General features: G+C 43.1%; 1 protein-coding gene across 1 annotated transcript in view; it reads right to left on the bottom strand.

Annotated features, from left to right (window-relative positions):
* Positions 1-15,909, bottom strand: part of EVL (Enah/Vasp-like) — a 144,154-nt gene extending 128,245 nt beyond the window's left edge. Inside the window, exon 1 of the mRNA XM_068160115.1 lies at positions 15,663-15,909. Coding sequence (XP_068016216.1) covers positions 15,663-15,667 — 5 coding nt within the window. The 5' untranslated portion in view covers positions 15,668-15,909. The remainder of the gene's footprint in view (positions 1-15,662) is intronic.
* Between the last annotated feature and the right edge of the window lie 2,374 nt (positions 15,910-18,283).

The following is an 18,283-nucleotide window of genomic DNA, read 5'->3' as shown; positions in this document are numbered from 1 at the left end:
ATGTTTGTATGCCTTACTTGCAGTTCACATAAGGAAAGGCTGAAGATTGAAAAACTGATTTATTTTTTGAAGAGCCTGAGAAATACCTCAACTGCTGCTCATTGCTGCTCCAGCAGGACTCCTTGGAGAGTGTCCACTGGTTTCTTCAGTGACATATTATTAGGTATGAATATTTAATTACAAGAGGTGTCAAAATGAACACAAACCCATCATTTTTACATAAGCTGTATCTTTTGTTTTAGAGTTGAGTTCATGTAAATTAAAAAACAAACAAACAAACAAAAACAAAATCAAACACAAAGAAACAAACAACCCAAAACAAAAAAATAAAGACGAAAAGAAAAAAAACAGCATCACAGTAAAAGCCTTTACACAATCCATGCAGCCAGGCAGCTTTCAGGACACTACCTCACCTGAATGTCACTTGTTCTGCAGTTTCCAGTGGTAGTGAGGATGAGATTCAGTTTCCGAACAAAAGGACTTGCACTAACATTCATAAATATGCAGAACAGTAACACAGACCCCATGCTTGGGGCACCTTGCTTTGCTTTCTACATCTATAATTTTCCATACATCTCCTAATTTTCCCGTGACTTATCTAATAAGATATGAATTTCTGAGGTAGGGAACGGATCAGCGAGGGAAGCCACGCTACTTGCTTCAGGACTGAGTAGCAAAGTTACTGATGAAGTCTGAATTCTCATTTTGGCTCTGTCAGCTCCCAGACCTCTCTGCTCAATTCATAGCCTAAGCTAAGAAGGTCTCTGAAAAATCAAATAATCACTGCAACCAATTCCAGTGGCCCCCAAGCCCTGATTAGTACTGTTCAAGGCCCAGTGATGTTTCTTGCAGTCAGAAGAAACAAAGAGACCTTAGGAGGAAGAGTAGAGTCATGCATACACACTACTTGTCCAGCTATAATTTCAGGGCTTAGCATCTCCCAACTGAATGATCCCATTTTCTCCATCCTAAAAAACCTCCACCTACTTTGAAATGGAACTGGGCACCAATATAGCTTAGATAACTGACTCATATATTTGAGTATTAAATATTTATTAGTGAGCCAAATTCTACTTCCCTCATCTTTGGAGGCAAAGAAAGCTAAGCATGACCTCTCTTCTAACATGATATACATTTGTTTTTCCAAGTATGAGTGAATTCCTACGGGAAATGGTCAGGTAATCACAGATAAACATCCCAGTCAAATCCTGGATAAGCTAATATTTAATGAATGAATGAACTACAGAGCAATCAGTAACCTTGAAAGGGAAGACAGAAGTAGCAAGACTCTGCAAATTAATTTCTGAGACTCACAGAATGAGAGATCATCACAAACCTTCAAATACTATCCCAGAATCATTCCTTTTGCTCATAAAATTCCCTGCTAAGTTTCCAGCCACAGACAGGCATTACTATTGTTCCACATTGTGAACTTACATTTCTATCTCAGAGCACTGCAGATCTGCTTAATCTGATGCCTGCTCTTTCCAGCTCCATATTCTTGGTTGAATTCGCTATATCAGCTCTAAATAGCTCAAGGTCTCCTAAGTTACAAGTACCTTGCTCTCCCAATGCTATTGTCAATAGACAGTAACACACTTTGCTACCTCAGAGTGCTATTAGGTGAGCACTATATTAAGTGACATTAGTATTATCAGACAATGTTGGGGCCTGGGAAACACCACCAGTGCTAGTCTCTTGGGGTCCCTCGGCTCCAGGCTCACCACCCTCTCCACCTGCTCCTTCTCTGAAGACACGTCAGCACTAACCAAATATTACCATTGGTAATGTAATGGTGTAGGGCTGCAGAGAGATAAGCCTGTACAGCTGTCTCTCCACTTCCTCAGAAGTAGAAAGGCACTGGACAGAGCAGAAGACAGCCAAAATGTATGTTGGAGCAGTACAAACACAGAAGAGCATCTGTTGACCTCACCCTCTGTCCCTCTTGATGTCTCAGCCTCTCCAAAACTTACTGTTATTTAACAGCACCCTTGATGCTCGAGTGTGTTCATGTATCAGTGTCATGATGGATGCATATGGTGTTGATCATTGTGTTCCAGATCTCCAACATCAGTACATCCTGGAGGTCCTTTTCCCTCAGGACTTCACTAAATTATGTAGCTTAAGACTCTCCGATATTTTCCTGTCTCAGTGTCATATCATATGGACAGGGGATTCAGCAAGAGCCACAGTGATTATTAGCTTACAATCACAACTTTCTTCTCTAATCCCTCTTTCTCTTCTGAAACTATTTCAAAATTATATGATAATCTCTCTCCTCTCTCACTCTCCCCATATCACTCCAAGTCTAAAATGCTTCTGTCTTTGACACCTTCTCTTCAGTTTATTATTTATCTTTATCATGCAGGCTCCTTTGTCCCATCACAGTTCCCAAGGTGTCAGGAACACAAAGGAAATGTTCCCAAGGAGCATAATGGACAAAAGGGTAATTATTCCTAAACAAACTGGATTATTCCTAAACAATCCCACACTTATATAAACAAAAGGCAGTACTCAACAAATGACTAATGGAAAATAAAAGGGCATAGAAAAGTAATTATAATAAAAACATTTGTGAATCATCCCAGGAATACCAAATAACCAGGAACTTTTTGTTTTACCTTTAAAATGCATTTTCTCTACATACTCTGTACAAAACAGAGGGCTCTTTGGCCTCTTTTGACCAACAATATTGGGTTCTACTCCAGCATATATTCCTAAGGAGAGGGGGAAAAAGCATGCAACGCTTCCAAGTTATCACTGCACAAACACAGGAGATTATTTGCTGAAGAACTGTACAAAGGAAACTGTCATGGAGCCAAAATATTCTCTTGTGACAGCCAAGCTTCTTGCAACATCCCAAATAAGGCCATGACTTTAAAGAGCCTGTCTTTTCAAAGCCTCATTGATTTTCATCGCCTCATGAAGAAGCACATTGTTTATGTGCCTTGGTGTGCTGATATTAAAACAGGGCAAGACGTGGTTTCAAAGCCTGGTTTCCAGACAGAATAAACCAAATAATCACAGAAAGCTTCTAGAGGCTGACAGCACCTCTTCAGCCACTGATTTGGAGTGATTCCTTGTGCAAGCTGAAACTAGGCATGAAGACGCTAACAGGTACAGCCAACATTTCTTAGTACTCTGGGGATAAATTTAAAGAGAAATTTGAAGCACAATATATTATTCCTTCCAGCCTCCTTAGGTTGAAAGACAGAAGGGTGTTGACATGAGGTGAAATGAGTCCCCACCCTCTCCACACATCAACTTGGTCACACATTCACACTATGTGGAGCTCCATGCAGCTACAAACCAGGTGCAACAGGAAACTGATTTAATTTTCTTTGTCTGTATTATTGAATTAACAAGACATCCCACAACAAAATGCTCAGGAAGTCCCACAGAAGGAGAGTGGTGAGAAGGTCCTTCTAGAGCCAGGGGAAAGAAATACACAATTGCACCAGTCCAGGTATAACTAAAAAAACTGCCCTGCAGGGTTTACCTACATGAGATAACTCTAGAAAGATAATCTGAATTAATGTTCCTGTAATGAATCAAACCACACTAGATCCCTGCAGACACACTCACTATTAATTAAGTCAACCCTATTTCATATTTAGTACAATTTACTTTGATGTGAATTAAGCTTAATCAAATTAAGGTCACTCAAATGCTGAATCAGACAATATATATAATGGTTTGATTTAGTTTACCTAATTCACTTTACGTTCACATTTAGGTGATTTGGATTAATTCTCCCTCACATCCTCATGCAGACAACTTTAGAAGAGAAAGAAGCAGCAGGGAAAAGAAGAGAAGCTTGGAAAACTGGAAAACTCCCCTCAGAATCAACAGTTTTGAGACATCAGTTAAATCACTCCTAGGAAAGTGGTACTTGAAGCTGCATATCCTGCTGAGGACATGCTGACAGGGATGCTGCATGTTCAGTCTCCATGAAAGCTCTCCTCTATCCCTCCATCTTTACTAGTTTCTCTGGAACCCAGAGGCTGGAGAGAGAGAATCAATCCACCAGTCTTCATTTCTCCATCCTCCTGCATTTGCAATACCCAAACACATGGTGATGGGCTATTCATGTCTTGACAGAAACTGAAAGAATCCCCAAGGAAGATAAAGCATTTAATGTGGTTATTTTTTAAAGAGCAGGTCACTAAAATATTGGACATGTTTTGTACTATTAGGAAACCATAGCAATTAACAAAGTTGTTGCTTTTAATAAAATCACAAAAATACAAAAGCCAACTTCTTTAGGCAGTTGTGCTAAAGTCACTTCTCATGGTTATTCAGAGTTTTAAGGTTTTACTGAAATTGTGCTTATGCTGCTCCAACACTTAAAACGTCACCATTCAGTCTTCTAGCGAACTCCTCTCACATTCCTCTTAAGTGACTATGCTTTTTACCATTAAAGAGTTTTTCCTGTCTACACAGACATGTAGACAAATGCACTCTGTCATATTTAGGGCACTAGTCATCCAGCATTTTCTGCAATGCAGGTACCATCTGTGAAGCCAAACTGCAGTTCAGGCCTATCATATTGACCTGTGTGTTGGGAATCAAAGATGGAAATTGATATTAGATTATAATCCCCTTGCATTCAAAGGGAAGACAAGGACTCTAGCAAGGTCAGGCATAGCTGTAGCCTCTCATACCCAAACACACCTCTAAAAGGTTTGTTCAGGAAACCTTTAGCTGTGTTTGTTTTGCAGTGCCTACTCAGGATTATGATCTTTAAGGGTCACAAAAGCTGTCCAAACCTGCAAAGCAAAAGGATGGTGAACAGACTCTGATGTCAATAACAGATGACAGCTGGTATCAGGGTGCATCTAAGTCTGCATTGACAGACTTTGACCAAAGAGAAAAAGAGATCAAAGACTAGAGGCCAGTGTCAAGAATAAGAAGCCACGGCAAGCATTTCTGAATAAAGGACTATTGTTTTAGCAATTCTACATGGAAATCCTTAGCAAACTACTGGGTTAGTCAGACCATGCAGTGACTTAAATTTGAACTGGAAGCATGAAGCCACCACCAAGATGAGGGTCAGCCACAGAGCATAATTTCCATTTGGTCTGCCCCAATGTGCTTGAGCCTCACCTCCTGCTCCCTGCAGCACCGCTAGCATGATGCTGACAGACATTTATACAGGTCCATGGTGACCTGCTTCAGGGGATGAAGCCAGATTAAATCAATGATGCTTTGATTTCAGACTGGGAGCACTGAATGAACAAGACCCATGTCAGTACCAATTCCAGATCCCCCACCAAGCTCAGGACACTGGTGACAGATAATCCATGATGCTCCCAACAGGCTTCATAGCTCCAGACACATCCTTGTGTGTGTTTATTGCTCTTATAAACTTGTTTCCATCTTAATTAGTTTTCTTCCTGGCTCAGTCTCCCCTCTGCTATTTCTGTCACACTCATATTTAATACCATGAAACTTTAAAATAGTATGCTGGCTCAGGGCTTTGAGATCCTGCAAAGGGTTGCAGTCATGCAGTTCTAGACTATTTCTGTTTAGCAAGACAGGCCAGAACAGACAAGCAGGCCCTAGAAGCTACTCCTTGGGCAACATTCTGGGGATGACAAAATGAGGGAGCACTCCCTGGGGTCAACAGGATAAGCCTGGTGGTATCCCTCACTACATACACACACTCCTCAGCTATGTAAAACATTCTGCCCAGATGTTTACTTCTTAGTTCCACTTTTTCCCCCATGAACCCTCAAAAGAGAAAGACTCACCGCATCTGCCTCACCAGAGCAGTTCCACCAGCCCCAGCTCTCCTCACCACTTCTCAGTAAAGCCACTCCTTGTACCACCCACCTGCCTCCTCTGCCCCCTTGGGGCAGAAGTTGTTCATGACTTAATGCCAAGGTTTGAGTTAATTGTTCATTTGAGGTGGAACACTTTAAACACAAGATCATTACGTTCACATTTATATGTTAAAAGTGACAACTGCCGCACCCAGGGCAGAAATTGGGTAGCTTTTGGCTAATACTATACTGAGCTCTGTCCTCAAATGCAGAAGCAAGCCTTCACTGCTCCACCAGATCCCAATCCTGATAATACTTGCCTGTGTACTTAATTTTTTTATGGTCGGTGGTCTTATCACAATGGTCATTAGGTTCATAAACATCAAGGATGCTGTTCCCTGTAATAAGGTCAATAATATGTACAACTCTTTTCAAGTAGGACTTTAATGCCATAGCATTGGCCAAGTCTCCTCCTGCCTCCAGCACTGTGGCCAGCTGAAGCCCATGAAGATGGAGAATAATAGCCATCTGTCCAGGCTGACTTGAAGGCTGAGCAAGGCACCACTCTGGACTGCTCCTGGGTGTGTAATGAGCCTGATGACTCTACGGATCACCACGCACCATGGCTATCCTGGTACATGGCTCATATGCTGTAAACTATACAAGAGTGAGCAGGTCAGGCTTTGGAGGATCCACCACAGTTTTGGGCTACTGGCTGAGTCATAAGATGGCATTGTGAGTTATGGATCACTCTGGTAGCAGTTGAAAAAGCAGTACTTCAGCAAACTCCTCTAATGGAAAACACTGCACTTGTGATAAAGAGACATAACTCCTCATTCTGCCTACCCACAGATGGTTCTTACCACCAGACATGTGAAACAGCAAACACTGGACATTTTATTAAGCATACAGGTAAAATGAATATATGTCTTCCACTCATTTGACGAGTCAAAGAAATCAATTGCCCAAGAACAGTAAGTCTGCTTCAGTGGTTGATCCAAACCCTTGCTTCCCAATATAACAGCTGTGGGATCAAAAACTGGCTTAGACTCACCCAGCTGATCTATTTAGTTATTTAACAGAAAGATTAGCATGCAAATGTATTGCAGCACTCAACACTAATTCATGACAAAGTCAGAATATTAAAGTTACCTCATTCTGTCAAAATATGCTAGTCCAGTATTTTTCTTATTTTAAATCACAAATCCTTTCCAAAAAGGAATTCACAGATTATCTCAAATCCCAGCACTGTTTGGCAGCTGGGAACTGGAGTGACAGACAAAACAGAGTCATCTAATGAAATCATTACTTTAGTATCAAAAACACTTTTACTGGGTAATAAACACACTAAGGAGCTAATGGACATGGGTACATACATACCAACTGTAGGGAAATATGTGGATAATTTTAACTTCTTTGTGTTGTTGGTTTTGGTTTGGGGTTTTTTTTTGGGGGGGTTCTGTTTGTTGTTTGGGGTTTTTTGACATTTTTTAACTCTCTTTTGATTTTGAGTAGTGTTGGTCTATTCAGTGATGAAGACATATTCCTACACATCCAACACATGCGCAACTGAGTTAATTCCAGTTACAGTTTTTTTTCATTTGAATTGACTTCTTTAAGCTAAGCTTTTATCATGAGCATTTAATAGTCCTGGTTGCATTCAGCTATCCCTGCAGCATGCAAACATACAGCCATGATACATCACTGCAGCCAACTTCCTGATCTGTACACAGCTACAGAAAAAGAAGGATACAGCATGCTATTAAAGGGATTATGGTAACCCTGGCCCTACTTCTTGCTAATACCATTTCAGTGTATTTTATAGATTGTCTCGGTACTGAGGGAGTGGCTTACTGATTGAGGGATAAAGGAAGAAAGCACAGGAAGGAAGCAATGCACATGCTGACTATGAGGAAACCACAAATGATGGAAAAGGCAAAAGAAGAAAGATGAGAAAGGAATGAGTGGACAGCAATACACAAGGAACTTCACTACGTTTAGCACTTAATATAAACACATTTGTTCTCCTCAGAAATGCTTTTTGAATAGGAACATTCTAGCAAAGCAAGGACTTCAACAAGACCAAACTTAAGCACATCCTTAAATCTGGAGCTAGACTGAGACCTAGCTACATAATCATCTTAATTCCCTCTTAGGTAAGTTTTGTCATCCTCCAGCAGGTAAATAAATGGAACCAAAAAGATTAAAAGTCTTAGAAGCTGCAGATCAGCCAAGGAAGCACAGCATATCTGCACTGTGGAGCTCCTCACAAGGACAAGATCCAGACCTGAGGAGCATCACTGCAAATTCAGACCCAAACAGCTATGCCCTCCTTGTTGGAGCATCTACCCATGGTTGAACTTGTAGCATACTATGAATCACGGCACTACAGGAAGCTGAGTTACTCTACAGAGATTCCCCACCACCACTAAATCACAGAAAAGCATGTCTATCCATCCTATCTGAAACTGAAGAAAGACAGAAGAAACTGAGATCTTAAGTTGCAGGAATGACACCTACTGCCTAAGAAATGAACTGCTCACCTAAACGAGATAGGCACTCAATAGCAGGGCTCCTAGAGAACAAACCAGCACAAGGACATGAGCTGGCAATGTGCATTTGCAGCCTAGGTGGTCTACCATACCGTGGGCTACACCAGAAGTGTAGTTAGCAGGTTGAGTGAGGCAATTCTGCTGCTCTGCTCCACTCTGGAGAGACCTCACATGGACTACTCTGTCCAGCTTTGGAGTACTCAGCACAATATGGACCTACTAGAGTGGGTCCAGAAGAGGGCTACAAAAATGACCATAGAGATGGAGCACCTATCCTGTGAAGAAAGGCTAAGGGAGTTGCCTGGAGAATAAAAAGCTCTAGGGGGGTCTTAATGCAGCATTTCAGTGCTTAAGGGGACTTCGGAAAAGATGGAGACTTTTTTACTAGGACCTGTAATAATACCAGGACAACGAGCAACAGTTTTAAACTGAAAAGGGGTAGGTTCAGGTTTAGCAATAAGGAAGACATTTCATTTTTTTTTATGATGAGGGTGGTGAGACACTGAGAAGTTGGCCAAAAAAGTTGTGAATGACCCATCCCTAGACAGGGCTTTGAGCAACCAGAGCTAGTCAAAGACATCCCAGCCTGCAGCATGGGCACTTGGAATAGATGACCTTTAAAGGTCTCTTCCAACCTGTGACTATGACTCTATGAAACAGGCCCAGTCTTGCTGCTGACTACCAGGGTGATCACATGCAAGGCTGTAGGAAATTCAGGGAGGGAGACAGGTTTAGCTATGTGAAGAAAGGTGTTGAGTTCCTGATGAACAGGATATATGAGTCAGGGGGAAAAAAAAAACAAAACATCTCCATCCTGAATTCAGGTGAAAAAACACATTTTTTTTTGGACAGGGCACATGCTTACTAGCTAGAAAATGCTCATCCATACTACCACCTAGGCCACACAGTTTACAGTGCAAGCACTGGGGAGCCAGAGCTAGAAGTGTGGAAGAGGAAGAGTAGCATCTCAGGAAAAGCCAGATTTTAATTTGTACTAATAGCATTTGCTGAAGAAATGGTTTCATTAACATTTCTAGTTGTGTCAAGGAACACTGCCTCACATTTTCAGCCTTCTGCTTGCTCCTAGCCTACATATACAGCCTTTGTTTATGGAAAGTGTGAATTTTCTTTTATTCTGTATTTGATTTGTAAAGACTCCACAATCTAGTTCACTAACAAAGCACAAATGGCAAAATTCATGCTGCTGAGGGGAGTGGCAATAAGAACTCAAAAGAAATGTATGAACTAATGCTGAACCTGAAACTAACATAAGGCTTGAATGCCTACATTAAGAAGGAAAATCAAAAGTTTCTGGGCCCCATACATGTCTTCCCTTCCAGGGCTGTAAAATATCCATTGAAATGTAATGCTTCACTTGCTGTTGCGCTGTGACAGAAGAGTACTTTGGATAGTCAGAAATGTGAAATTTTGGTAAAAACTTGCCCAGCCTGTCTCCTCTCATTAATAAAAATAGATATCCTTAATGCTTTTATAACTCTCAAGTAAAGAATAGTTTTGGAAAGACTGTCAATGCTGTTCAAGGCTGTCAATAGTATTCTGCATGTTTGCTCAATACAAAAATTTCAGGTGTCATGGGAAGAAACATTCTGCAGTGTTAAATAACCCAGAAATGAAAAAGAAAAAATAAATAAATCACATTTAAACTGTCTTCAATTTCACATGGTCACATGGTCACTGAAGCACACATTGAGTGTCACTAGATGATGTGTGCACACACCCATGAACATGTCACCAGAAGAACCATTAGGCTACTCCGCTTCCTGCGGTGCAGGCTAGAAACATCTTGGCTAGCCCAAGTCCTGGGGAACAGCCTGTCCTTACACTGCAAAGCTCCCCATGGGCTCATTAGCCAACAGCAAGGTAGATTAACCCAAGCAAACCTGTGTGTTAGCATGATTTACACCCCAGGTGCCTCACTGCAAGCCTCTCTGGAGGTCTGGTGTCTTCTCCCTGGGCTGTACTCCCACAGAGATGGAGTTTTACTGGTGTGTGATTCAAATGCATCTTGGTGGAATCTCTGAGCTGGAGCAGGGCAGCTTCCAGTTACTTCCCCTCATTATGGTGCATTAGATCAAAAAGCAGATGAAATAGAAGTCCTGGGTAGGTGACTGCAGATGAAATTTGCCTAAGAGCAAACAACAGGGTGAGATGAAGAAACAGTGGCACAGCTGCTCTACCTCTCCTCCCTGCTCCTGTGAAACTGAACCTAGGCACAAAGCTGAGAAAAAAAAGAGGGGAAGCACTGTGGATCCCTAGTGGTCTGCAGAGGCTGTGAAGAAAACAGAAAATATATCCCCCAACTCTCCATACTCTTGTAGGAGTCATAGCAATGTACACTGGAACAGTGTTTCATAGTTTCATTCAGGGTTGGAAGGGACCACAAGGATCATCTAGTTCCAACCCCCCTGCCATGGGCAGGGACACCCTACACTAGATCAGGCTGGCCAGAGCCTCATCCAGCCTGCTCTTAAACACCCCCAGGGACAGGGCCTCGACCACCTCCCTGGACAACCCATTCCAGGGTTTCACCACTCTCATGATGAAGAACCTCCTCCTCACATCTGCTCATCTGTTGCAATGATAGATAACACCAAAACATCAACCATGTTTTTGGGTTTGTTTATTTTTTCAAATGTAAATACAAAGCAGGTGTGATGACATTAAGATCCAGATTCAAAACAGAAACTTTAAATATTGTTACTTTCTCAGATAAAGAAAATCTATAGCCTATTGAACTTTATTTTCATTCCATACTTACTAGGACTGAACAGATTCATTTTATTTTGGCAGCAGCTTTACAAATCTTTTCTAAAGAGGTTCAGTATTGCTTCTTACACAGTGCCCAAAATTGAGAGAAGCTATGATGGAAAGGAAAAAGGAAAAAAAAAATCACAAAATTGCTAACTTGCAAAAGACAGGAAATTATTTGAGCCTGAACTGTGCTTGAACTGTAGGAAAGATTTTGATGATTTCTTACAAGAAATATTTACAAATACTGAACTACTTAAAAAAAAAAGAAGCATTGTAGTGTCCAGAGGAAGCACCTAGCCAATTACAAAGGAAGACTATGCAGCCACCTTTAAACACAATATACTTCTAATAGAGCCATTCTGCATTAGAGTGTCTGTTGTCTGAGTGATCCAGGAAAGGACAGAAGTGAAATGCTACCCAAATCCACAATATTGAGTTCAAGAGACCTGCAAACACTTGCAAGATAAACTTCAGCCTCAATTTTATCACTAAATTATACAGGGCAAAATACTCCAAAAAGAGGTAATGCACACAAAGATGTCCAGAGTTTATGCCTAATTTTAAAGAGGGGAAAATAAGTTTATTTTTTAAGTATACAGAATAAAAAGTAGTGTAAAAGAACTGGACTGCCTGTTCACATGTTCCCACAGTAGGGTATGCTGAAGGAGACCCAGCATTGTTCTGTTCCTGATGAGCTACCGCCACTGCCTTTGTGTGGCTGCAGTCAGCGTGGTGTAACCTTCAGTAGGGGTCCAAAATTTGCTGACAAGAGAGTGTTCCTGCAGCTAGAGCAAAACTACTCCTCTGAAGATCTAAGCTGAGCTAACAGAAGCAATTTTCTGTCAGCAGCACAGTATCCACACTTGGGATTTTGCTGACGAAACCATGACAGCCAAAGTGCTGGGTGTTTTCCCATCGAGTGACACTAGCAAAATGATGTATCAGAGACTTGGCTCGAAAGGCTGCAATCCTAAAGGTACCCAGGGGCATGTCTGCAGAAGGTGGTGTGACAACACTCAAATGTCCTCATGAACTCTCAGCCACACACACTGTGACACCAAGGCACACAGGAAGAGTCTGAACAAGGCAAGACAGAGTTCTCAAACTAAATAAAAATTATCTAAGTTACAAGATATTGCTACAGCTCAAGAAACCAACTACTAAATGACAAAGTTAAAATTAAACATTACAGACAACTTGATTTTATTATCCATCTCAAGGGATGCTACCCTCCTGCAGGAGATCTTACACTGGGCTACACGTCACGAGTCCAGCTCTGATCACATTACAAATGCAAGCAATACATTCTCTCAAATTTGTTACAGAACAACAACAGTAAGGAAAATGAAAACTTGGTAAGTAACACTGCACATGTACATCTCCTGTTACCCTCCAAGGACACTAAAAGCATTGGCAAAATGAGTGCTCTCCTGAGCTGCTTAACGAAGAGAAAAAATGGAAGACAATGAAATGCTCAACACACCGTGTTTACTGCAACAAATGTAAAGACTTTGCTTGCTTATGTCTGAAAGCAAAGGTTTAATAGGAATGGTGTATATACACTTCCTGTTATTAGAATAGCATTAAACTATGAATATTCAGTCCTCTTTACCTCAGGATGTTGCTCCATCCCTTTAAATTAGAGCTAAATACAATAACTTTTTAGGCTATCCAGTTAGCAGCTATATAGATATGTCTGAAGAAAAAGGCTGGCTTTCGCTGGAGAGCCCTACAATCATTAAGGCGCTGAGGGACATGGGTTTCCCCAGTAAATTCTGTACTGAACTCACTACCTTGTGTTGAATTAAAGCACGTGTTACCACAAAGGAGCAAGAAGGTGTCGTTTTAATCTGAATAATCCTGTTTAGATGTTGTTTCCATCTATAAATATTCACTGAATATTCTGTTCACAAAAAACCAAAATGCTTCAAGTGGGAGGTTTCCTCTCACATCACAGCCTTGGAAGTACAGTACAGAGAGCCTACTTACACTCACCACAGCCATGGTAAAGAGAGAGACACTGAAGATTTTTTTTCAGGGATACACCCAAAATGGACTAACTGGTTTTTACTTTTAAGAACAGAGAACACTAAAAGACAGATGCTTATAAAAGACATGTATGACTAAGAAATGCAAGGTTACACCTCTGTTGACAGAATATATAAAAATCTTATTTCCATCTACAATAATATTCATAGACATTTTGCCAAATAGGAGCCAACTCTGTTACTTCCAAGAATAAATTACTATCTGCTGTAGAATAACATCAACATTTGTTGTACTAAAGCAATATTTTTATAAAGTAATAACACCTCTGCACTTCAGCATTTTCCACCCAGGGATCCTAATCCACTTTTGAGACAGAACATCTATTATAGTCCGGTTTATTGCTAAAATGTGAGGCACACCCACTACACACACACTCTTTACCTTTGAAGCAAAGACATAAAGAAATGAAGAAAAAAAAAATGGAAATCATCACACCAATGCAACTGTGCAAAGAATATCACTGTAATCTATTCACCACAAAAAGCATATAAATAAAACACACATGGTTAGGCAAATGTTTCAAGAAGGTTTTTATTAAATGATTGTACAGCCTGGCAGGGCCTTTTGGAATTATATAGCCTGTATTTATTAAACATGAGTCGTTACTGGAAAAGGGATTTGGTGATTTGCAGATGTGTATTTACTGACAAATATGACCTATTCAGCAATGTCTGTATATATAAGGAAACAAATCAGTAATGGAAACCTTTGAAAACAGGAACTAATTAAAACCAAACCAAAAACAAACCCAAGCACCTATGTTTAACTATTAAAGTGGTATTAATATGAACAGACTATGTTAAATGTGATACACCTGCAGATGCCAAGCATCACAAGGGCAAAATAGGAAAGGGCAGCTGCACAAAGTGCCTAGCAGCACACACAGACCAATTTTGGGTGCTGGTTCCCCCACCTAGACCAGATGCAGCCTGGTGTTAGGTGTCCAACCTAGAAAAGGACCCCATTCATTGTCATCAAAAGTGGGGATATTAGGAAGTCCTGCAGACCCTCCTGGAGTTAAGCCGCTTTTGCATCCTAAAACACACTGTAGCTCACTCCTTCCTCAAGAGCACCCTAGCTCTTACAGTGGGGATTACTTTGGGTGCATTATAATTCCCTAATAAACACTTGGTCTTTGTCAGTCTCTCTTTCTGCTACCTCTTCCAACAAAAAACACAACCATCAACTGCAGAAGTTCACATGGAGTGGGGTACCTTCAGTGGGAGAAAATCAGAATTGTTGCAGCCTTGTGCTTCCCTGAGGATGAAAGAGGTGCTTCCGAGTCTGCAAGCCAGCTTTCCTTCTTCATGAGGGACGAGCTCCCCTAATTGGGCTACCAACTGAATGGAAAAGTGATCAGACCAGGTGAGAGTGATGCAGATAGTCCTTCTGTGTGGAGACCAGAAAGGTCTAAGCCACCAGACACATGACACTGTTGGCTTGTATGCTTCTGGCACTCTCTAAGAACATAATTTTAAATGAGTGAAGAAAACTAATGGCAGTATGAATGACTACATAAATTGATGCAGCTCCAAGTCTTCAACACAGGCAATAATGTTAGGAGTTAACATAACCATAAAAGCAGGTTAAGGATTTTAGATTTCCACCGTACTTCCTAGAAGCAATGCCAACTTTGAGATTTGGGAATCAGGCACCACCTGGCTTCAAACAGGTATTTCATTTTTAATGTTTCCCAAATCGGTTTTCCTTTGCTAAAGATAAAAATTAAGTGGAAAGCATTACTACTATTAGAAAGTGAATCAGAAGCTGGGCTGCTCTGAAATACTGACAGCTCAAGTGAACTCTTGGATAAATAAGGAAAGAGAGTGGTCTGGAAGAGAGTGAACAAAAATAAACGTCGTCTTTCCTTCTTTTCACCAGGCACTTATCTAGCTTCAGGAAATTTGTGGGTTGTTTGTTTATTTATTCATTTGCTTGTTGCTTTTCACATTCACAATAAGGAAACTGACCTCGGGAAAACTACGAGCTCTAGCACTCACTGCCTAAGGAGAATGATTCCGGAGATCAGGCACGACCTGTGGCAGATGCTCGGTAGAAATCCCACCTCCTCTGCTCTACGAACCCCCAGAACCCCTCTCCCGCAGCCCTGCACGCCGTCCTTACCACTACCCGGGGGTATCGAGCCCGGGGCTCACCCCGTTGTGCCCTCGGGCAGCAGGGGGCACAGCAACCCTGGGCACAACACCGCAGCACGATTTCCAAAGCACTTTCACAGCCTTTTGTAAGCGCCGAGATAATCTGTCATATGGATTTAGGCACTGACAGTCAAACATGCCAGAAATGTCGCCACCCACTCGTATTATCCATCCGGTGAAGGACGAGGAAGCGTCGCATTGCTTAACCTCTCCTCCGCCTTCCATTCGCACAGGAAATCCCCCACCACGGCGTGACACCATCACGGGGGAACCGCGGACAACCCCCCTTCCCCGCAGGCAGACAAGCTCGGCGGGGTGCCTTGCCCGCGACGCCCGGCGCTGCGCATCCCCCAGCCGCCCGCACTCACCTCATCTTCCTGGCGAGGCGCGGCGGCGGCGGCCGCGGCCGGTGCCGGCAGCGGGCGGCGGGGACTCCGGCGGCGGCGCCGCCCCACTCGCAGCGCCGGGCCCCGCGGCACTATCCGGGCAGCGCGGCGGCGGTGGGCAGCCCCTCCGCCGGCCCGGCCATGTTGCCGGCTCCCGCCCGGCTGCGCAGCGTGTGTCTGCGTGTGCCCGTGTGTGTGGGCAGGACAAAGCGCTGCTGCCGCCGCCCGCCCTGCTCCCACGCGCGGCGGGTCCGCACCGCCCCCCCCGCCCCGCGCAGCCCCGCCCTGCGCAGCCTCTGCTGGGGGAACGGCGAGGGGGGACTGCCCTGCCCGGCCGATCTCTCGCCGTGGGCAGCGCAGGTGAGGCGGCTAGGGGCGTGGGGAGCGACCGCGGCACGGATCGGAGGCTCGGGGCTCCTCCGGGCTCCTCGGCGGGGGCCGGGGCGGGGGCCCTGAGAACTGGCCATGCCGCGCCCTCGAACCGCTCCCGTTGGGAGCAGGGCAATGCTGTGGATGCAGATCTCTGCGAAGTGCTATAGAGATTCTGTTCACCATCGTTAAAAACCGCCGCTGTTGTGGCTGGAAGCAAGGGCAGAAACAGTATTTCAGGCTACACTGCAGGGACTGTGTTTTCGGCCCCTTTGGCTTTTCCAAATGCTCAGTTGAGTCTCCCTGCCAGCTTTCTCATCCTGCTGTCAGCCCTTTCCATCCTCAGCACCCACCTTGCCCACTCACTCACCCCAGGGTGCCCTGGGCTGCCTCCCAGCCCTGCTGCTTCTCCATCTCCAGCTCTCCTTCCCACTCCATATCCCAGTTCTTCCGGCCTTCTGCTCTTCTCCTTTCACTCCTTTCAGTTGTCTCCTACCAGCTTTCCACGCAGCCCAAACTGACATAGTGATGATCCTTACCAGTGGAAACAGCTTCTTTGCAGGCCCAGAATTTGGAGCTTCTGCTCCTCTACACATCTCATTGCCTCTTCCCATTGACCACCTACTAGGAAAAATACCATATTGAAAGTGGCCTTGCTTGGATATCCATAAGGATCTGGCACAATCAGGGACCAAATATTGCAATTGTTTCTCAGGTCCTTCATACATAGGTCTCCATAATGTGACTTACACTTCTCAAGAGTAAAGGCTCTTCAAGCTGGCATTATGTGGATCCATCTCCCAATGATCTCTCCCAGTTCTGCATCATCTGATTTGGACACCTAAAATCTCTGATTGTATAATGCCACAGCAAGCAGTGGGTTTTGAGTCAGCTAGCATGTGTGTGCACATTATATCTGGAACACAACTGGGTTCTGTCCCTCTCCCTATTGCCATGCATCTGTGTCTCATTTTATACCGCTCCAATTGTTCTCTGACACCCACCTCCATCCACATGTGCTGTGAAGGGCAAGAAAGATGGAGCCCCTCTCCCTTTGGGCAGAGGCAGTTTTAAGAAGGTACAGGCAATGTGGCCAAAGGAAGATGGGCTGTAGGGCAGCAGGTGTGGCTGGAAAGCTGCATAAGGTCTCAAGGGAATGTGCCCATGGTGCAGCACAAGCAGACTGCAGGATCATGCTGGAGGCAATCGGGCATGGCACAATCCATGCAGAAAGTACAGGGCAGTGCAGTGGGGGCCATTTTTAATGTAAACACATTTTTGTTTCTGCTTGTCTGAACAGTTAAAAGTTTTGTATATCCAAGCCGATACAACCCTTGTTTTTACTGTAGTAATAGCCTATGGCACTAGGATAAATGTTTCAAAAATCAAGCCCATAGATTTGATACCCCAGAGACTTGTCTGCCCATTGGCTTGTCAAGCCTTGCTGCTGCCTACTGCAGCTCCATACCAAACATAGCTCTACTACAACAAAAACATCAGCAATAATATGACAGCAACAAAACTTGGGTAGTAATAATATGCATGTTTTTTATTCAAGGCCATGCTTGTTTCTTCATAGTTAATGCATATCTGATAATTGTAGTTTTCAATGATCATTAAGATGTTAAAAAAATAATTTGGGACAGAGTTACTGAGGGACCAGGGGGAGGAAACCTTCACCCCTCCTGTGTGCCTCATTAACAGAGACCTCAGCTCATACCTTCTCTGTCCTATAGCAGATCTGTGCTATGCTTTCCCAAGTCACCATCTCGCCAGTTAGTTTAAGCTCACTTCAGACAGAGAAGGTCCTTCATGAAGCAGAATTTCCCCTATTATTAAAGGGTCTCCTCATTTGTTTGAAACCAAAGCTTACAGTCCTTTCTTATAAGCATTTATTCTAAATTTCCTAGAAGGCACAATATATGTTTCTTGTGTAAAGAAGCAACTGTGTCAGACCACAGATCTGATACGCAGTCTCCCCTGAGCGACAGTGGCTCAGAGAAACTCATCCACTTAATTTGCAATAGGGTTGCTGAGGGCACCAAGCTTATGAAGAAATAATGAGCAAGAATAAAACCTATTTTCTTATTACAATCATCTGACTAATCCTTTAGAGTGTGTGTCACTGGCCAGCCCATGCAACATATGGGAGACCACATAAGGCAAGGAGGATGCTTATTAAATTAGAAAGTTTCATGGCACTAGAACTTACAACATCATTAAAAAGGCAAAGC

Source organism: Melanerpes formicivorus, unplaced genomic scaffold, assembly GCF_026170545.1.
Source record: "Melanerpes formicivorus ecotype bairdi unplaced genomic scaffold, bMelFor1.0.p_v2 SCAF_48, whole genome shotgun sequence".
NCBI lineage: Eukaryota > Metazoa > Chordata > Aves > Piciformes > Picidae > Melanerpes > Melanerpes formicivorus.
This window is presented reverse-complemented; position numbering and strand designations above follow the sequence as displayed.